We start from the raw sequence: 22,904 nt of genomic DNA, 5'->3' as shown, positions 1-22,904 counted from the left end.
TTGACAAATTTGCCAAACTTTGGACTGGATGGGACGTCTTTTATTTCCCCCTATTTCCTTTTGCTGTCTGTCTATGTCGTGTTCTCTGTTCTTTTTTTTTTTGTTCTCTTTTATAAACATTTTAAAACTTTAAGACTTTGATTTTTTTATTGTTTATTGTTTGTGAATCAAGAAATGCATCTGTTTCTCATGTTTCTAATATTTTAAATAACTTGCCTTTTGAACAATAACTAATTTGACTATAAAATACTGGTTATAATACAATGTAAGATAAGTCTTTATTTGTCCACACAATGTGCATTTCACTGCAAAAGTCTATAGATGAATAAAACAAAAGTGAGGCGAGAAACCAGGCTAACGTCTTGTTGTAGTACTGTGCGTCTTTCTTGGCCGTAACAGGCTTTCATCTGGAACAAATTAACCCCAAAACCTGCATGTAACACAAGCCCTCATCCACACACACAGATCTGTGCTTGGAGCCCGGCCAGTGTGCGTGTACGGCCCTGCCTTTGAGCTGCTAAACCAAACCACGGCTGTATCGCTTCTCCCTATCGCTCCAGCATCTCCAGTTTCTATGTCACAGACTAAAATCAACTCTCCTCTTTTTGTCTCCCCTAAAGTCCAACCGCCCGCTAAGAAAATAGGCCACGGGAAAAACACGGAAGATCCGAATGAGAAATGAGAGTGTGTTCTGCTGCCACTGAGTAATCAACTTTGGGTGTTAATGGTGGTGAAGGGAATTGTGGAGAGCAGTTGGTTTGCTAAATGCACATAACTGTAGACCCGGGGTTACGTTACATAGAGAGAGGTTTTGGCTTAGTGCGGTGGTTCTCAAACTGTGGTATGGCAAGAAGAGTTTGTGTTTGCCCGTACATACGTTTAGTCAGAATTCCACGTAAAATATTGTGAATGAGACCCCTGAATTTGGAACTGAAGAGAAGCCTGTTTAGACCTGGTAGACAAAAAGCCAAATATTTTCTTGGTAGTACTTGGTGCGAGTTTGAGAACACTGCCTTTAGGTTAGTGCCTTTTTAGAGATGTTTTGTTTGCTTTTTGACCTGTTTGTGACAGCTTTGTGGAAAAGGTATACCAGCAGATCACAGTCAAACCATGGTAATAGTGTGCCATTGAATACTCTTTTCTGTGGTACATGTACAATATGCAAGAATGCACAATATTCGTTAATTTATAAAGCGTGTATACATACAAAAATGTCCGATCTGCAAACTTAGAATTTTGCATGTTGGGGTATTCAGCGAAACCAGAAGTAAGCAAGTGTGAGCAACTTTTTGTTTTCTTAGTATGTACACTTTTATGTATGAAGTATGAAGTTTTATAAATGAGACTCGTCTTTCAGTGGACGTAGTTTAGACCTTGTTTAGTCTTCTTTTAGTTCATTAATGTAGGCGTAAGATTGTGCTTGTGTGAAAAGTTGGCCATTGTCATATTATTAAATGTATATGTAAAATCTATTTTAATGAGCTTTTAATATTGTTACAACAGTGTTTGCTCCCCATGAGTTTACTCCAAGTTGTATATGTGATCTATTTATGTTATAGTTCAATACTAAATACTCGAGAAAAAAAACTTGTCTCCTTTAAACATACTAGTAGTTTTTTTCTGATGTCAGTGTGTTTGAGTATTTAGCAGCCTACATGGATCAGAGCCCACTCTTTCCCTTAAATTACTTTGTTTTACCTGCTTTTACCCTGAATAGTTTTAATAGCTCACTTCAGCCCTTGTAAGTGCGACGTGCTAATTAGCGGCTGCCTGTGTAAAATAGGGCCATAATCAGAGACATATATATATGGTGCACATAGCATTAAATTTGAGCTTGTTTTGAACTTGCGCCCCTCTGGCAGCGTCACTTCCCTTCCCTGTCTACTCAAATTTCCTGTTGGTCTGATCTGTCCCATGCAAAGAAAGAAGCATGCGTATAATTAAGTATAAAACAATAAAACCTTAAGATTAAAAAAATAAATTAAAAAATTGTATTAGGTATTGCAGTATGATATTTCAAAAGGAAAAAAGATTATTTCCAGAGAGAAGACTGAAATTAACTGCTAAACAAATACCATATTTTCCCCACTATAAGGCCCACTTAAAAGCCTTGAATTTCCAGTGCGCCTTTATAATCCAGTGCGCTACATATGGATTCATTCTGGTTGTGCTTACTGACCTTGAAGCGATTTTGTGGTGAATAGGTGTACATATGCTAATGTAACGCATTCAGCCATATGTCGCACAGACAACGAACTGTCTGGTATGTTAATGTGACATATTAACAGTTATTCAGATGACCATAGCATAAAGATCATGCTAACAAGTTTACCAAAGCATCAGTAAACCCATTGAATTCTTTTTCCTCTGTGTCACTTCTAAACAGCAGTGCCCGGACTGTTCTTCAACAGCAGACAATAGGCACTGCACGGCAAAAGCACATGCATCGACACCAAGTTAAGTTTAGTTGTGCTCTGAAGAGAAAGCTGCGTTCATCCCTCGTACATGGTCCTTGTTGAAGACTTTGGTTTGGGCCCGTTCTAGTCCTGGTTTAGTCCTGCTCCAGCCCATGTTTAGTTCCAGGATTATCCTCTGTTTAGTACCAATTTTGATGCAGTGTTTGCGAAAGTGTTAACACAGCTTCAACGTTGTTTTGAGTAACTTTGACTTGTTCGGATTTTACTTGTACATACATTACTGCACTTGTTACTCTGCACAATTAATCACAACCTCGGTGTCACTTCTAAACAACTCCGCAAACTCCAGAGGTAGAGGAAGTGCCGGTTCTTCTTCTGTGTCGCATAGAGCTTCGCTGCATCGCTTTAGAGGCCTTTTGTGGTTGTCATGTGAAATGCGGTTGCCAGTGTGAAAATAACAAATAATATCACAAATAAGTCAGTCTGGAGTATAAGTCGCACCCTGGCCAAAACTATGTAAAAAAGTGTGACTTATAATCTGGAAAATACAGTATGTTGTTGTTTGCCGAAGATTTCTACAGCTTAAAGCCTTTTTTTGAGAATTGATACTATTGATTGAACTGTGAAAAACTGTGCATTATTAGATATTCCTTTTTGACTGTGTAGATGGTGTAAATTTATAAATTAGAGACACTTTTCTTCATTATATCATTAATTGTGGCAATTGTTTGTAATGTCAAGATAATATAATAACACCCTTATTTGTGGGGAAATTTCAGTGTTACATTGGAAATCACTATTACCGGTACTATTACTGTTATGTACAGTACAATTATATACATGACTATTATGCACAGTACAACATATAGACATGGCTATGATTATCTACAGAACAACATATATACATGACTATTGTTATGTACAGTACAACATATAGACATGGCTATGATTATCTACAGAACAACATATATACATGACTATTGTTATGTACAGTACAACATTTATACAAGACTATTATGCACAGTACAACATATATATACATGACTATTGTTATGTAAAGTACAACATATATACATGACTATGGCAGTATTCGTTGTCTGACAGCAGCTGGAAGGAAAGACCTGCTTATGGGATTAATCGATAATCATGGTTATTCATGTCACAATATACACTTTAAGAACAATACACGTGTACTTATTATAAGCAAAAGTAAATCATTTCAGTTCAAAACCGTAACAGTGCTTTTATTCAAATTTGTTTATCTACCACTTTATCACTAAAGGTTGAATGGACGATTTTTTTGCCCCAAATCTGAGTCTTTATTTCCTTGTGGCATGGACTGCCGATTAGTCCTGCCACGTATCAATTACAAAACGCACCTACCGCTCACCTGCAGCCGCGTGTGGCTCGTCCCCCGAGAGCAGCGCGGTTCCGCGTGTCTAAGCGCATTGATCTATCATAATATAGTTCCCTCAGTGTACGGGACAAAATTAGGACGGAGATAGACTGTTCGAGCTGACTCATAAGAGACTGAAATCTACGGGAGACGAGAGATGCGATGCGATACGTCGCGCTAATAAACAAACGCACGTGTGTGTTCAGTCCGCACGGGGGAGTGCGCATGCGCACTTCCGCCTGCGTTCTCAAATTGCAGAAAAATCGTCCATTGCGCCTTTAAGTTTGCTTTCATAAAGCGAATCAAATACGAGACAACTTGTGATTTATTAGATTATATGATTGAAAGTGAATGATTTCACAGTTTGGTTATCATTATCATGAATAATCATAAAAGCATGTTGTACAATAATTATAGTTTTTATAATTAAATGTGATATTGTGACATAAATGTGTAATATATTGCAGCATTTTTTGCACAATAATCATGACACTAAATCATGTTCTAGATCATATTGCGACTCTTTTTGCATTAGGTGGTGAGAATTATTGCTACATCTAAGTTTCTGCACTGCTGATGCTCTGAACTGAAACTAAAGAAGTCCTAAAAATTGAGTTGATGCATTTATTGTCCTGGGCTTGACTTAATGGTGTGAAAAGTGATCGTCCTTTTCCCATTATGTAATGTTTTTTTCTGGGACAGCCCTCCCACTTCTCTCTCTCCTCTCTTTAAACGGGTCTAGACCTTTTTAGCTCACCACACAAGACCCTGGGGCCGGTGTCAAGTCCTCTATGGGAGCCAAGGGGACACTCAAACAAAGCGTACAATGGACACACGTGGTTCATACACTTAAAATATCCAAACCTTAACACATGTTGCTTTTAATAGGGTGTGTGATATTATTATTATTATTATTATGAATCTGATAATGGGATACCTACAGGGCAAGACTGATGATATGAACAGAGTATGTTTTGGTCACATTTGGTCATTTCAACTTGTCTCTCTGATTGGCAGCCAAAGCTAGTATTTGTGTATTCTAAAATGAACTTGGCCCAGAGAGTGTTTAAATACAGTGTAAGATAAAAAATTTAAGACGACTATTGTGAAATGTCTTTCAAACACTATTTTAAAAACTTTTGGGGAACTTGGCATTCATGTTAATATAAAATTATGTAAACATTATACAGTTAATGTTGATGAGCAGGCTTTTAGCTAGGATTTGAAAACACCCCGTCCAACCGGGGGCTTAACATTTTTTCGCTCCTATGGAAAGCCAATATGTGTATCACGACCTTTTTTCGACGCTTTTACAAAATAAAGCGGCGCTTTTAAAGCAGAGGCGACTACACGGCGATCTAGAGCGGCGCCCGCACGCCTCTCGTATCATATTGACTTTCCATACTCTCGCGCCGCGTGCGCCTCTCGGCCGTGCGGATCACACACTGCCACTTAGAAGCAGCGTATCGCGCCGTATTTTACATGGTATTTAGCTGTGGAGATTCGGCAAACGTGGAGCTTCGGCATTTTCCGGACCACGGCCCGGCAGGCAATCAGAGCCAAGCACTCAAACTTTGTCGACCAATCAGCGCGCAGCGTGCACATTTCACTTGTAAACAGTCAACTGTCTTGGCGCGGACCACGGTGGACTATCGTCAAACGCTTCCCGGCCCGATTTAATGATGATATTCCCTATTCTAAAATGTATTAATAAAAATTACACCGTCCTTACCCTCCAAAATGTCGAGATACCCCGTCCAAAAAACGGGAAGACGGCCCTCTAGCTAAAAGCCTGTTGATTAGATTTTCCATTTAAAACCTTAGATTTCAAATGTTGGTGCCGTGACATTCAGGACCGCCGTAGTAAATTTGGGTTATTCTGTTTGAATATTTGTATTTGCAGATCTGTACTATTGGCTTATCGCTCCCTGCTCGTGCCTCTGACCTTTTGCACACAGTTATAAAGCGATATGCTAGTATACGGTGTCTCCCTGAGCTGTTTGTTTATGATGTGCTAACAGGGAAGCAGGAGGACGGAGCTATATTCAGACCCCAACCTTTTAATTTGACCACGCTCCACTACAGGGCACACTCAAATGAAGCTCCCATTATCAAACTCATAACATACTTTAGGAGTTACTACTACTTACTACTACTACTATTACTACTACTTACTACATGACTTCTGAATAGAGTTAGATCAAAAAATGTAGATCGCAATTCAATTGTCAGATGTCAGAAATGCTCCGAATGTGTGACTATGATTTATGGGGTTAAAATATCACAGGAGTACAGCTCGGTGGTCGAGTGAATAGCACACACCCTGAATAATAATGATGAATAAAAATGTCTTCTAGATCTTCACATAACTAGGAAATTTGAAAACAAATATTTACTGAGGCTCAGAGGGAGAGGACTTACTAAACAGGATTATCGAAACAAGTGTAAACAAGTGTGGTCAAAAACACCCCTCGAGTTGTATTTAGATACAACTCGAGGGGTGTTTTTGACCAGGGAACAATGCTATAATCTGAGTTAAAAAGTCAACTTTGCTGAACGTGTCCTTTAAGTATTAAGATGTACTGACACATTGATAATACATGTTCCGTGCATGCACTTTAGCTTGTCTGTCTCAAACAATAAAACATTTCAAAGACTATCTGGGGTACGTGGGATTGTTGACATACATATATTTATCGTGTTTCCACTAACCCTTTTTACAGACAAATACATCATGTATGACTCCCCCTACAGCACTTACTCTGGGCAGATTTAGTTGATTAGTTTGACTGCGTCGTAACATTAAAACAACATCCATATTTTATTTTGATGTGGCCTCGTTAAAATGTGACCATGAAAAAAGCTCCAAATGACTTTTCAACACGTCTTAACTGTGAGAGTCAAAATCTCAAAAGGTGCATTATGTAACTTTTCTGGTAGTACTTGCTACCTGCTTGCTTCCATGAAGATTTTGTTGACTAGAATGTTCCACAGTATGGCGTTAATTTTGTATGTTGTATTTCTTCAATTACAGGTGTTTTTATGGTCAGAAAAAAAAAAACCTTGATAAAGAGGCATTCTTACTGAAACAGTCTTTGTTTCCTTCAGAGAAACACTTGTTGTTTTACACCAAAAATTATAGAACAGTCTTAAACTATTCAGCAAAGGTCAAATTGTGTCTCCTTGTGTGATTCAATAAATAATAATAGTATTTTTTGGAATTGATTCAAATGAGTAGCTATTTTCAATACTAGTTTTGGTATCGATTAGTGTCTGATTTTTTTTTTTATACTTTTGCCTTGTTTGTATTTGATGCAGTTTATCTCCTATTATCTTGTAGTTGCTCTTTCACATTGAAATTTATGGTTTATTTCCCCCGCTGAGGTGATCCAACCTTCTATTTGTGGGTGTTTCTTCATAAACCCACTGTCCTCCAGAAGTTACATAATGCACATAATTGCTTACTTTAAAAGAGTTACTTTTAAAAAAAGGTTTTATTGAAATGCTATCAGATTATTGAAATGTGCTTTAACAGTTCCATCTTATGTTACAGTAGTTATCTGGGTTCTTTCTGTTTCTTCGAACACCTGTGCAGGAAGATTATGCAAAGAAGGTCAAACTAATGTGGCAAAGACAAAAACTAATGAGAAAATATTAAACACTGAAAATGTTATTATAAAATTAATTTGCACTTTCTCTTCCAAATACACTGATCAACTGATTAGGATTCCCCAAAAAATTTCAGTTTGCCGTAACCCGACCGACTCACCGACCGTTTTTCAAAAAAGCGCTGTGTTGAATAATTTGCATGAACAGCATACAGCATGAGCGCTCCACGGCAAAAGGATGTGTGAGCAGGCAACGCGTTATGGTCGGTGTCCACAAACTGCTCAACTAAGAACAACCCAAACTTTGTGCTCAAGAAAGCCGCAACCAGCCCAACCCCGTTGCCGGTCAGGACAGCTCGTCCACAACAGCAGCACAGTCCGGAAACAGCGGCGCTCAGCCCGGTGGAATTGACGGGCTCGTCCGCTGGATAGTCGCTGGAACGCCGCCTCGGCAGACCTATTATTCTGTCCTTTAGATTTTAAAACAAAGTTACATTTTTACATACACCCATGCAGTGTCTTTTGTTTTATTGTGCCTTCTCAAGAGATCCTCTCAAGCATATCTCCAGAATTTGTGTTCTGTGGATGAAAAGATTTACTGTAAAAATTTACAAAAAATAAAATAATTTGTTTTATGTCCAAAAATAGTTTATTGCCTGGACTTAAAATTTTGTTGTTGTTGTACATTTACGGTAGTATCTCTCCTGATGAATTATAATATAAACTTAAATTCATAGGCAAATTATCATTAAATGGGTGGATTTTATATACGAATTTGGATTTTTGTATTCCTTCAAAGTTAAAAAAAAATTACCTACCTACCTGTCCACTTGAAAATTGTTGGTAGGGTTATAGCAAACATACAATTAATTTGGGGCAGCCTTATCAAATGTATTTTGTGCTGTAAACAAATACACCAAAAATCCTGGAGAGATGGATCCTGTTGGATGTTTGTTGTTATATCGCAGACAAAGCTGACTATTGTTCAGGGCTAATCTCTTATCAGGCTGCACTTCTGCTCAGATGGTTTCGGATTATCAGAAATCAGTATTTGATGAATGCTCCTTAATAACACTGGTGAGAGTCTTAAGGTCACAAGATTTGTCTGTAATATAATTTTCTCATTGGTTTTATAATAAAAGCACCATGCAGGCATGGACTTCACTTCCTGGAGACCAATCCTAACTTTAACCATAGATACTACTCCTAACTTTACCTTAACCCTGATGTTCAAAGAGCCAGATCGTACCAAAAATACAAAAAAACAAATCTGTCTGGAGCCGCAGAAAATTAAAAACCTTATATAAGCCTTATAGGGAAGGGATCACCGGCTGTAAGTGTATATTAGCTATTTCAGCCTACTATCAAAATGACTAGGCCACAAATACATACATTACAATACATAATGTTTAACTCTTAGGGATCATCTCAAAATGGGTTGAAGCTGAAATTTTTTTTCGTCTCTCTCTGGACCCCCCCCCTTTCGCTTTATGAAAGCAAACTTAAAAAAGAATTTGTCTGGCTTCATGTAAAATTTTACGCGTTGATAAAACGATAGTAGCTTGATAGACCCTGCTCACCTCTAGTGAACATCCCTGAACATCCTTTGGTAAGTTTATATTTAGAAGTTATGAACTCTCCAAATAATGTCACCTGTCGCGCATGTTTGTTTACTTAATCCACATGGTCCACGGGCCCTAGGGGCCCGACGACACATCCCATTCAACCGAAACTGTGAGACGACCACATTGAGATAGTCTCAAGAGGATGAGAGAGTGAGAAACTAATGTTTCTTGTCAAAACGTGTAATTGTCAATTGCCTGTGTTTAGACCTTAGACATGTCAGAATGACAGAAGCAGAACACGTGCTTTCGTCTCAGTGAGAATCTCACGTCTTCTGTGATTGGCCGAAACCTCATGCGGGTTTGTTTTGTTTCCTTCTTCCGGTCAGTGCGTAGCACGTTACTAGAGCATAATCTCTTGATAATTTTCTGCGCCTCGTCTTGCAGCAAAAAAGCTTTTCCAACTTTTCTGCACCAGCCACGTTGGCGACGCCCGCCCCTTGCGGGGGCCACGGCGCGCCGTGCTCCCTCGTGCGCTCCCCGTAGCACCCGCGCACGCACCAGTGTACTCCGCGCACGCACTCGCCGCCTAATGTTGGCCTAATGCTCATTGCAGTTCTTTAGCATTTCAAAACAATTACTGCCACAACGATGTATTGAAGCTTCAAAGCAACAAAAAGACCAAATGTAGGTTCAACCCCCCCTCCCCAGCCCTAAAATTTGTCATGGATTTGTCTCTTTTCACTTTGAAGTTACTGATTATTGTGTCTGATTCTGGTTTATTCCCAGTTTGACAAAACAGATTAAAAGTGTTCATGTATTTTATAAAGGGCGTTTTTAACTCCGGTGTAAACAAGCTCACATGACGGCTGGGAAAGGGCCGTGTGAGTAACAGTGTGGTGGTGGGATGACAGCATTGGTACATGTGGACTCTCATTAGAAACAATAGGGTTCTCTCAGTGCCAGGGCGAGATGGTACCTATTGTTAAGCTCTGTATAGTTCACAAAAAGAGTTCTCATTTACTGTTCCTCTGCCGACTGAATGCGTGTGCTTGTGTGGCAGAGATGAGCACATGTGCCTGATGAGTCATAAATAAAACAATTCATTGTTTATGCTGATATATACAGAATTTTTTTTTGCCTATTTTGAAATGCTTTTTTGAAATGTTTGTGGTTAATTCATAAACAACATTATTTATTTTTTTGTAAATTAAGATGCATATTATACAATACACTTTAGCTACTCCTGTGTCAAGCAGCAAATGTATAAAATATGTTAAATATGTACATGATTTGTTCCTTTATCCAGTAACTTCAATAAAAAAGTGGTAGACAAAAGTGAAAAGTTTAAACAGTGAGGACTTTTTGCAACTCATCCAGTTAGCTTCTTCCTGTGACAGGGATCTGGAGAGTCACTGCCTTTGTCATGATTTTTCAAGCCCATAATCGGTCATCTAACTCCTATAAGCATACTGTGATTAGCTCTATTGTTTCCTTTGTTAGGGTTAGGCCTGAGGATGGAGTTGTAAATTGGTTAACATTTGTACCCTAGACCCTAATTTCTGTTCAGAAACAGAGTGTCTTTCCTGACAAATAGAAGTATGGATTGTCATAAACTCAGAAACTGGATTCAAAAGGCCCTGGGCTTTAAAATGAGGTATGGCATGTCCTTGGTGAAGAACAACTTGTAAGATGATTCTAGGCAGAGGCAGAGCCAGACATTCTAAACATTCAGGGCTTAGCCCAAAAAGATGGTCAGCATTGCTCATTCATGCCAATAAGATGTGGTCTTACTGTCCCCCAATTCTGTATTTTCTGTACATACACTAATCCTCCAAGGGCAATAAAAGACCATGGCCTTTTTGTCTTCTGAAAGCAGAGGTCCTCCCTCCACAAAACTTTGAAAAGAACAACATAGGTGATAGTATATAGTAATACTTAGCTTAGTAACTTTTTCATGAAAATGTACATGGCAGTGCTGGGCTGAGGATGGAGGTGGGGTAGGCGGAGCTAGCCAAAAGTAGACGGGGCTAGCAAAAAGTACGAGCTCGGCCGCTGCTCGGCCACTGCCACACTAAAATGCCCGCGGCGCCGCCGCCATGCCAAAAGCCCTCAGCGAGAATACTGCATGGAGTACTATACTTTTTGGACTAGATAGTCAGGAAATGTTTTGGTTCTCCATCAGAAATGTGCATAAACGTACCAGTTAATGTCATGGTTAAGCTTAAAGTTTTACACAAAAAGTAAACTGACTGAAAATAAAAACACAATGCGGAAATTATACCATTATATGGTCAGCGACTTACCAGAATCTTGTCAGAACTGAAGAAATTACTTGGATGAGTAATTTGATCACAAAAAAGCGTTGATTATTATTTCTATTGTCTTGATGATTCGTCTTTCTTTGTCGTCCCTAAGGCATTTTTGTACTTCCCGGTCAGAAGCGTGGAGATACACTGAAAGAACACGCTGCTTGCTTTGCTAAACACACACTGGCATATCAACCACGCATGCGCAACCAGGGAAAGTGCTAATGTCCTGGGAACAAGCCAGAATTAGGGTTGCCAACTGTCCCAAATTGTCCGGGACATCCCAAATTATGGGGGATTTTGATTTGCGCTAGTCCCGTATTCCAATCACAGCTTTGCCGGCCAATAATTGGCTACTGTAAACGCGCCAAAAGCAAACGTTGCTATGGGACACAGTTGCTGCTGCTTGTTGGTGTGTGTGTGAAACCGTTAATGAGTTTTAACGCATACATTTACCACGCGCCTCTCAGAGCTCCACTTCCTGGAATTACCGTGACAAATGCGCGTCTCAGCCAATCAGTGCGCTGCAGCCGAACAGCGGCTGCTCCCTCTGATCCGAGGTTAGATTGAACTGAAATGCCTCGCCTCGTAGAAGGATAAGAAAATGCTTGAATCAGTCAGGAGTAGCAAGACATAGCAAGTAACTTAGATGGTGAGTCTTCTTTTGACTTTGTTTGTTAATCTAAAATTCTTATTTATGCCCCACACATAACCTCATAGGTTAGGGGGAGTATTTCTCAAACTAATAATGATTTGTTATTGTCATTTACTGCAGGGTAAGAGGAGGTCCATGAAACAGACAGCAAAGACACAGACAACTGAGGATAACAACAGAGACACGGTCAAGAAGACAATGCAGTAGTAAGAAACAACAGAAACAAGTCAGGATAGCAACACCAATACAATATTACATATATTATATGTATGACAAAAACTGAAGACAGTTTTATAAGCTTAAATGTCAGAGTTATAATAAAATGTTAATATATAACTTACATAAATGTCTTGTCTTTTTCCCCTCTTCGATATGATATGGCCTCCCATGTATACTGCTCGGAACTGGGATAAATTAGTTTGACAATGGTTGGTTTTCAGTGTCTGCGGCATATGGTTATAAGTCTAATGCTAACATGAAATTTGAGAGGAACTTGTAATAATTGTCTTCACAATTCCCATGAACAATACATCCAAGCAAGTACAGTAGTGGTTTGCCAAAATTAAACTGAAATGAGTAGGTTTATGGTATGGCTAATGAAACCTTGCAAATTCCATCAAACCGGGGGCTTAACATTTTTTCGCTCGAGCCTTCGGCGCTCGCGGGAAGGCTATGGAAAGCCAGTATGTGTTTCACGACCTTTTTTCGACGCTTTTACTAAATAAAGCGGCGCTTTTAACGCGGAGGCAATCTAGAGCGGTGCCCGCACGTCTCTCATATTAAATTGACTTTCCATACTCTCGCACCGCCTAGCGCCTCTCGGCCGTGCGGATCACACTCTGCCACTTAGGAGCGGCGTATCGCGCCGTATTTTATATGGTATTTGGCCGTGGAGGTTCGGCATTTTCCAGACCACGGCTCGGCAGCCAATCAGAGCTAAGCACACAAACTTTGTCGACCAATCAGCGCGCAGCATGCAAATATTCACTTGTAAACTGTCATGGCGCGGACCATGGCGGACTATCGTCAAACACTTCCTGGCCCGATTTAAACACTTTTCTAAATGTATTAATAAAAATTACACCGTCCTTGCACTCGAAAATGTCCGTCCACATCACGAGATACCCCGTCCAAAAGACGGGAAGACGCCCCTCTTGCTAAAAGCCTGCCTGTAGGTGTGCACTAGCAGGCAGGGAATGATTGACATGTGGGAGAACTTCTTAGCTGTCCATGGCACGAGGAAATGAGACTTTGATTGGTCGCCAAAAATCCTCCGTTATGCCTTTAATCCTGAATTGTCCTGCAACTGCTGCGGGTCACGTGACAGCCAAAACTCAGATTTTGTATTTATTTCTGTAATAAATATTGGTAAAATCCATCTGACAAGCACATACTTATGGACTAATAATCCCCATACAAGTCATGGATCTCACTTTAAACAGCAAACGGACTGTATTTTTCACCATCTGTGATGGTAGTCTAAAGCTGCTAACGCTAGCAACTTTGCGGCGTACGAGTTTATTTCAGAGTGTTCTGTTTATATTCTCAAGTCATTGTGTCCAGTTAAAGACCTTTCGCAGTTCTCTGTTGTTTTTCCGACATTCGCAATGCACTGTGGTCTATATTGACCGCTCTAGAGATCATCACTGGACACTACTTTTCAAGGTGCATTGTGGGATATTTTAAGTGCACTACTTGCTGGACATTCGGACGGCACTAAAAATGGCATTAGCCCTAAATAGTGCCATATGTAGGGAATAGTGTGGACATTTGGACTCAGCCATGTAGTCTTTTTCAAAAAGAAAAACACATAGATGACAATATGCTGATGAAGAGGGCTTATCAGTTCTACTGTTTTGAACAGGAACTCAATGGACCTGTTTTTATGGGGGTAGGACACATGGCACTAGTTATTGCCATATGTCGAATGATGATTGATGTGAAACTCTAAACGACCTGAACAGGAGGACGGGGCGGTCGGGGGCCAGTCAAAGGGACAAGGACAATTTTGGATAAATAATCAGAATCAGAGATTCTGGGAGAGATTTCCTCTTTTATGGTCTCAGAATGAGGGGGTAATATTTAGTAGCATTAAGCTAGTTAGGTCTTTTTTAACCTTTTGTTTAATCCTTTTCAGTTTATTCCTGTTCTAGTTGTAGATTTAACCTGGTTTTGGGCTGCTTTGAATTTTGTTTAGTCAGTCTTTGATCCTCAATCTCACTTTTCTTCCATTTTGGGCTTTAGTGATTCTATGCTGTGTTTTACACCCATTACTCCTGCTTAATTATGGTTTATTTCAAGTCGTTGGCCGTAACATAGTTTAATCTTGACGTGTTTACAGGTAAAAATATATATAAACCTACATTATCAACATATTTTAGGAAGGTTGAGTGCTTATAAATGTAATTTTATGTCATATTAAGGCCTTATCTTTCATTTATTTCATTAAACTCAAGTATTCAAATTAAATAAAATGAACTAATTATACATTTTTAATTTTGGTGCATTAAATAGCTTTTTCACTCACATGATGTATATTAATGCACAACTCTGTTTATCTCTGAAAGAAATCATGTCACAGTTTGGTTTAGTTTGTATTCAGTCAATACTAACACATTATCATTATCAGTAATTCATTCATATTAATTTTGCCATCTACAAACTGTAGTATAACTCTTGAGCAGAAGAAGCCGAACAGAACGAACGATCGGAACGAGTAAAGGCATTTTTATGACACATGATTAACACCGCATTATTTGATTGACAGGGCGGGGGCGCTGTTGGCGGGGTGTCCTGCCAGCATAATGGTAGGGTAAACGGTTGGAACCCATCAGATCAGACCCATCTGAATTTCATTTTAACTCATTTATATATAACTTTATCCAAATATGTGACCACAATTCCACTTTTACTGCACAATCTTTAGCATTTATTTGATTCTCACTCATGTCTGAGGTGATGCTTGTTATGTCTTCATCTGAACCACCCTCTAAGGCTAACAAAAAAATATGTCTGTTTGCCGTAACCCGGCCGACCCTGTATAAAACTAGCCAACTGAAAAAAAAAACATTAGCATTTTGTCAAAATGACACCAATATTTTTTTTTTTGTCTTATATTTCGCCGACTCACTGACCGTTGATTTCAAAAGCGCCGTGTTGAATCATTTTGTATGTAACTTGTCTATCTTCCCAGGGGGCAAATAACACATTGCACGAGGCATATCAGTTTACATTTTAGGTCCTCCATATGCTTCTGTATTGAACAGACCATGCAGGAGTTAACCTGTATTTCTTTTTTGTTGTTGGTTTGCCTCTGTTGGCGCCACTGGAGTTGCCACCGCTCACGTCGTTCTTCATCATGGTGTCGATCTCATATTAAATTGGACCTGCGCACTTTCGCGCTTTGCATTCTGGGACGAAAACACGCCCAGCAACGTAATCACAACAAACATGGCGGCGCCCATGTCCCCCGCATGTTCGGCATGTTCCCCCCGCTCGCCTTCGCTACCAAAATAAAGGATAACGACGTACAAAAGGTCGATTGAAATATCTTAAAATCTGGAGATTTAGTTCGGGTTGATCGAGACGTTCTCCGTCATTGACTGTTGAAGCCTGACCCCTGGCGGTCACTGCGGGTCAAAAAATGGCGACTATTTGGATCTTTTTTTTGCCTTCAAAGTAAAAAAAAAAAAAGAGAATTTACCTACTGATCGACCCACTTGAAAAATGTTGGGTCAGGTTACAGCAAACATACAATTTATTTAGGGCAGACTAAAGCTAAGGCTCCCTGGGCTTTTGAACATACATGCAGTAACATGTTTCGTGCAGCACACATACAGTCCAGAGCCGTATAGACGAAACAATCCCCTCTTTCACGCAGCCTACAGCCCTAACATAATAAAGACTAGCACTTTTGTATTTTCTAAATCTCTCACCAACATTCCTTGAAATCTGGGTCAAGCTCAAGAGTTCATCAGAGGTGACATACAATAAATCAGGTCAGCTACAGTAGAGACATGAAACATGTAGACGTGTTCAGTGATCTAAATGTAAAAAGAAGGATTGTCATTGAACCAAAATTGCAATTTAAAAGGAGACGGCAATTCGAGACACTGCAATTGAAGAGGAAAGCATCTTGGATACATCAATATAAAAGTCTATGTAATTTACTGGCACAAATGTAAGGGAAAATAGTATTACTCATTTTTCATCATGTTATGTGTACTATATTTTCAGATTAAAATTAAGCTTTTTATCTATAAAAATGGCAAAACATATTTGAGATTTTTTAAAGTATAAACTTTAATAAATCAGGCATAGAATTATATATTAACAGCTCCTTCTCTGATCTGTCAAAATAGGACAGATCCTCTTTAATCTCCTCAAATTTTAAAGGACTTTACATTTACAAATCATTTTAGGAAAACCTTTTGTAATTTCCAATCCACCTTCTCTGTTTAGCTTTACCGTGGCTCTCCTGGTCCTCTTTGCTAAAGAAAATAACAAAAGTGAACTATTGAGGAGCTCTCTGATTGCTTTACAAGTTGCTTTACAAGTTGCTTTAACAAATCAAAGAACTTCTTACCTTTTTATAATTTGCTTTAGTATATCCAGGAGGATCAGGAGAGCCACGGTAAAGCTAAATGATAAAGCTAATCAGACGCTAATACAGTTTGCATAAACCTTTCCTAAAAGGATTTGTAAATGCATTAAGTTTTGTTTTACTGAATCTATCTTAAAAGATAGATCATGTTTTAAAAGTAAATTATCTTTTAAAACCACTTACGATAAAAGCATTTGTTAAGTTATGTATTAAATATTCTTTTAAAGGCTTTAAAAGCTTCAGGGGCCTCCATAGGTTCTAACATGTCAAACTCGATTTTGATTAGAGCTGCAACTAACGATTATTTTAGAAGTCAACTAATCAGCGATAATTTTTTTGCTTAATCGATCAATTTGTAAATTCATTTTTTAAATACATTACCAGCCAAAGAAAGGTTGAACTGGGGACTGAAGGCTTCTAGATGGACAATATTTACAGAAACAGTCTTATAATAGACAATAGTCGTTTTTTTTTAATATTATGTCTTCTGGTTTGAGTATCTAATACTCGGTGTGTTTACATGCAAATGAAAAAAACTGTTTTTAAAACATTCGGTTTTGACGTCTTGGACAAGCTCTGACCTTGTCCAAGTATACATGCAGACGAGAAAGTCAAATTCCTGAAAAGAACGTGTCGTTCTCCTAACACTAGGTGGCAATATGCGTCCTTTCAGCGCTTGACCTTTTGCGTCACATATAAACAACTGTCATGCGCATTTTCGAACAGCAGCAAGATGGATAGTCGTACAGCTTTGTTCATCTCGTATGTAATGTCCACGTTAGTTATTTTGCAGATAATGTTCACGCTAACCCTTGGGAGTTAATGCGGTTGAGCATGCGCACAAGCCTTGTCTAGTGTCAGTGTCTTAATCGGAGATTTTGAACGCCGATTTCTATCGGAGTAAGGTGTTTACATCCACACAAAGATGTCTGATTGTATCGGATTAAATCCAACTATTCGTTTTTTTCATTTGCATGTAAACCCACTGAGTGTGATATAGATCAAAACCACTTTTGAGAGAAGGTTACATTTTGTCCTGTATTTATGAGTCTGAAGTGACGCGACATACTCAACTTCAGATCAATTTTATTGCTAAAAGCCCAATGAAACATTCTTTGGGCTCTCCACAGATCTATTTGTCATCATGGAAGTAGATTCGTTCAATGCCAAGCTGTGGCACAAGCTGTGGCACAAGCTGTGGCACATTCCAGGCAAAGTAATATTAAAACTCCATGCACTTTTTAAACCATGTCCTTTTTACTTGAATAAGTGTTTGCTGTCCGCTGCTGCCTGTATCCCACTCATCTAAATCCAGCTGCACAGCATGGCCTGTCAAACGGGACCTGAAGGTAGAGGGGGATTTTTTTATAGTCTGAAAAACTTGAGTCTCGTGATGTTTTGGAGCTCAGCGCAAAAATGAGGGAAAGCGAGAAAAACAACAGGCCAAACAAGAGCTCCTCTGTGCCACTTTAGGTCATAGAAATCTAATAATGGCTCATAGCTGTGGCACTGAGGTTACTCTGCACGGCTCTGTTTTGGACATGTAGTAGAAAAACATGCATCATTGACAAAGTGATATGAATAATTGATCTGGACTCACTGGCTCCTTACTGTACGGACCACTGTAAAGACAGAGTGCACTAAAGGAGGTGTTAGATGAGGGTGTAGTGGTCAAGGCTTTTGCTAAGTGCTGCTGGGAAATTTAATCGCAGCTTTTAGGCACTCGAATGACCGGCAGCTCTGGTCACGTGATCACGGTCATGTGATTATACAAAGAGACAGAGAGGAGTAGAGCTATGACCGATGATGAGAGACAATGGAGTTATAATGTAAGCAGGGCTCAGAACGAGAACACAGAGTTTTGGAGACCCACATGAGGCTCATTCTGCTTTCTGATTGGATTGTCTGGAGAACCAAAATAGCTAATTATAACAAACAAACAAACTTATGTGCAATGTTACTCTTGTAAAGTAAAAGCTGGAGTTGGTTTGAACATATTTACCTTTATATCTGGGGACTTTACAGGGTGTTTATGAGAATGAGAGCAGAAGGGACATTCAGCTAATTGTCAGTGCAGATAATTGATTGCACACACTTAACCTGGCATTTGTGCTGCTGCTTTAACCACTCGACAACCACGTATCATCAAAACTTTTCAACTATGCTGAAGGTTACTGAGGGATATTCTAAATGTTCTGGGCACAGAACAAATTTGCATAAATCTGAGGCAATGCCACTTGAATGCATTATCCATGGGACTGCTCATTGGTTCTTTCGATCTGCAGGAAAGTGTTGGACTTTATGCAGGGCTGGTTACCATGTGACAAGGGGCATATTTAAATACATAATTTTCAGAGTGATCCGTACTGGACTTGTGATTTGTGAAAAAAAGATTTGTGGAAAATGCTGCCAGTGAGATGATGTTGGGGAGGGGCCATGATGGTGGAGATACTGCCGAACGGGACCGTTTTGGCTCTTATTTGTTTTTTTTTACTGCTTTAAAAGTGCTGTGCCCAATTTAGTAAAAATAAATATTGCCATAGTTTAGATATATTGTAAAATCATCTATTCGGGTGAAAATGAGTCCTTGTGCACTGTCTGTATCTAATATAGAACATTTTATTCTCTGTGAAGCAGGAGATGTATTTATAGAGTTTAATGTTTTGATGTGTTGTAGAATAGCCCAATTGCGTACAGGAGTTGAAAATTAGCCCTGGCTGTAAACTAAACTTTGCTTTGTACCTACTGTATGTCTGACTGCGTTGTCCCTGTCAAATAAACAAGTGAATGAATAAATAGTTGTGAAAAGCGCTTATAAACTCATTACGGTGAATTCTTAATGTGCTCAGTGAGAAATACATGTGGACTATTGCAAAGAGTTTCTAGTTCTTATTTTCACATTTTTAAGACCGTAAAAAGTCTTAACATTACTTTTTTATTTAGGTGTTTTTCATTATGTTATAAATAAACATTAAATAAATAAATAATAAGCATTAACTTTTTTCTTCTTCTTCATTTCTACCTAAAGTAGCGTCATCAGAAACATGTTTTTGTCATTGCTCAGAGCAGGAGAGAGGTCGTTTTCGACCTGTGTCTCTGTCATATGATACAGATGAGGCCCAGTGTTACACAAGCCAACATCATCACGTCATCGCCCAGAGACTCCTGTACACTCTGAAGCAGCTCATGAGACTCGATCGTAACATAATGTGTTTTCTGGTTGAAAAGGTCACAACCACAGAAAAAGAAACAAACTGTGTAGTGCTTATGATATAATGTGAAAATGCGACCTAGAATAATCTGGAGGAAAATAAAGAAAGTACTATTATTTTGTGTTGAAAGTTAATTTTTTGATGTTGTTGATATGCCTTTACCCTAGAAAGGTAAAAGGATTATTCTGTAGATTTAAAATGCTGCAGGCGTCGCTAGCATAAAGGTAGCATTAGCCCAAAGCTATCAGTAGCATTCTTATAATATATTTATACAAATTTGGGCCGTTGGACCACTTTATTCTTCACTTTATGTCTTCATGTCTGCATTTGGAAAAATATGCTAACTCTGAGTCTGCTCATGTAGTTGGATAGTTGTTTACAGAGCAGCTCTTCCACATTGAAATGAATGGATTGCCACCACAAAAAGTTCTAATAGTGGGCGTTTCCTCAAATGTCGACTCTAGCTATTGTTTAGTTTGAAAATAGCTCACTGGTATTATCCTGTTTTATGGTGTCAGTGGCATAAATTAGTTCCAATAGTATCTTGTATTATGATTTTTGATGTAACAATATGTCACACTTGCTATCAGCTCGGACGAGCAGTTGCTATTCTTCCTAGGGTCGGATTTATTCCTATTCAGAAGATATTTACATTTCAGCCATATAAAGTGAGTACAAGATGCATATACACTTAAATTAATACCACATTTGAGTCAACCATCAATAAAGCCGTTCTTGTTTTAGTTTAGTAGAACATTTGTGCACATAATCCAAGCTCTAATATATCAAAACCACCATATTCTGTGAATTCCGTTTGTTTAATGCACATTTTAGTGTTGAGACTAACTAGTTGAGTGCAATCATAACATCTCGGGGACCAGAGTATTAATGCTGGTGGTCAAGCCCTGATTGTCTTGAATTGTTTTTATTGTGTGGGCTTGGGAGTACCTTGCTTACTAACTAATTGTGTACATTTTTATAGGTCAATGTTTCCTCTTAAATTTACCACAGCATTTATCTTCCCCTTCCAGCATTTTTCATGAAGTCAGGTTGGGGCAAGCTGGATGACTAATAACCCATGCATATTTGAAGTTGCCTCTGTAAAATAGCACACATGCAGATATGAAGTGACAGTTGATTACAAAGTTTGGCCGTGCCCTCTGCTCCGCGTCGCTGTTTACAGAGGTGTGAGTGGTGCTGGAGGAATGCCTGTTAAACTCTGGGCAGGACGTGTCAAATGGCGCCGTCTCCAACTGCACCACAAGCTGCAGTCTTACCCTTCCGGCTTTCACTGGTTCAAGTACTTTCTATTGAGACAGAGAGACAGAGAGACAGAGAGACAGAGAGACAGAGAGACAGAGAGACAGAGAGACAGAGAGACAGAGAGGCAGAGAGGCAGAGAGGCAGAGAGGCAGAGAGGCAGAGAGACAGAGAGACAGAGAGACAGAGAGACAGAGAGACAGAGAGACAGAGAGACAGAGAGACAGAGAGAGACCCTCTCATTCTTAATAAGGAATAGAAAGAAAAAAATTATATAACACTTGCTGCCATTCTACTCGCACTATATGACTTTATGTAATGCTTTTCCTTCCTTTTCTCGTATTGTTTTTAGGATCGTAAGCTGTCCAAATCAGAACGGCAGCGCTTCAAAGAGGAGGCGGGCATGCTGAAGGGGCTGCAGCATCCTAACATTGTGCGCTTCTACGACTCCTGGGAGGGCCCCTGCAAGGGAAAGAAATGCATTGTTCTGGTGACGGAGCTCATGACGTCTGGGACCCTCAAAACGTGAGTCACTCTGCTCTGCTCTCATGTGGTACTGAAAGATTTTTGGATTTGTTTACGTGCAAACCTCAAACAAGACTCAGTGAAAAAGAAATGTGCAGTGTGGACTTCTAAAGATTTAACACTGTGTTTGAGTTGACATGGCAACACTCTATTGACATGTAAGGTTTCATGCAGACGAGGGAAAGGATTTTTACTTCTTGAGCATGAGTAACTGTAAAATAATAATACAATGTCCAAAAAAAAACATATTTTTTGATGTGTGATGTCATGTGAACACAACATATAGACCCTTTAAAATGCTATGTCATCTGAATGTACTGTACTGTTGAATAGAGGCCAAATGAAGAAGACATAACACGTTAAATGATTAACAGAAATCAGATCTATTCTGATTTTTATCTTAAACAAGCAACAGTTTTGAATGTCAGTTCTGTTACGAAATATATACTATTTTCTAGCCTCAACATTTTGATATGTATGAAATATACCATTGTAGATAAATGTGTGTGGGTTTGTCCAGTAAAAGCTATAAGTCAGGATTTTTCCTTCACCAAAATGTCATTGTCCCCTATTAACTAAACAATTAAATTAAATTTATTTTTGTAACGGCCAAAATCTCAACAGCAGTTGCCTCGGAGGGCGACAGTGAAAAACTTATTAAACAATGTTCATAGGGACTTGGCAATGTCCCAGGGTCCCTTGTCCTTAGACCCTCCTTCTCGGCCAGGAAAAACTACAAACTAAACTAAACAAGAACTGTAAAACAAAATATTAAATGTGTTTTAACCAGGCTTGAGGGCTTTTACTTTGACAAAACCACCCCAGTTTCCCTATTGAAATCACGTTATGTTCCACTTTTGGAACATAATGTGCCTCCATTCTGGAATTTACAATATTTTTGTTTACACATTTTTAAAGGGTTTGTATAATACCCCTGTCTGAGAGAGGGACATCAGCACATTCTAGAATCTGAGCGCTCCATTGAAGGCCGTGTAGGACGCAGACTGCTGCGTCAATGATGAGTGTGGTGCTTTTGTGTTTGTGTGCTTCATGTGGATATGAGTCCTGCCATTGTCTATGTGCCTCCAGTCTGTGCCCATCTCACTGTGTGTTCAGGCTGAGTCTGCACTAAATGAAACATCAAAATATCTTGTATACTTTCAAATGGAGATTGAGGCTTAATCAACCTGAAAAACAAAACACAATGTAAACAAAAACGTTTGCACCGTCATGTAAAATGAATCAACATTACAATCATTATCAGTAAAAATATATAGTCAGTACATGGTGTATGGCATTAGGAAGTAATGTACCCCACTACTACTCTACTCTAAATACAGCCCAATAATGAAAAATA

General features: G+C 39.0%; 1 protein-coding gene across 1 annotated transcript in view; it reads left to right on the top strand.

Annotated features, from left to right (window-relative positions):
- The window catches only part of LOC140368292 (serine/threonine-protein kinase WNK1-like), a 128,630-nt gene that overhangs the window by 42,318 nt on the left and 63,408 nt on the right, over positions 1-22,904 (top strand). Inside the window, 1 exon segment of the mRNA XM_072455262.1 lies at positions 21,375-21,547. Within this exon segment, the coding sequence (XP_072311363.1) occupies positions 21,375-21,547 (173 nt within the window).

This window comes from Eucyclogobius newberryi, unplaced genomic scaffold (genome assembly GCF_026437365.1).
Source record: "Eucyclogobius newberryi isolate DKJ021-1_F unplaced genomic scaffold, fEucNew1.0.hap1 SCAF_2, whole genome shotgun sequence".
NCBI classification, from domain to species: domain Eukaryota; kingdom Metazoa; phylum Chordata; class Actinopteri; order Gobiiformes; family Gobiidae; genus Eucyclogobius; species Eucyclogobius newberryi.
The sequence above is the reverse complement of the archived record's forward strand: the minus strand, read 5'-3'. Positions and strand labels throughout refer to the sequence as shown.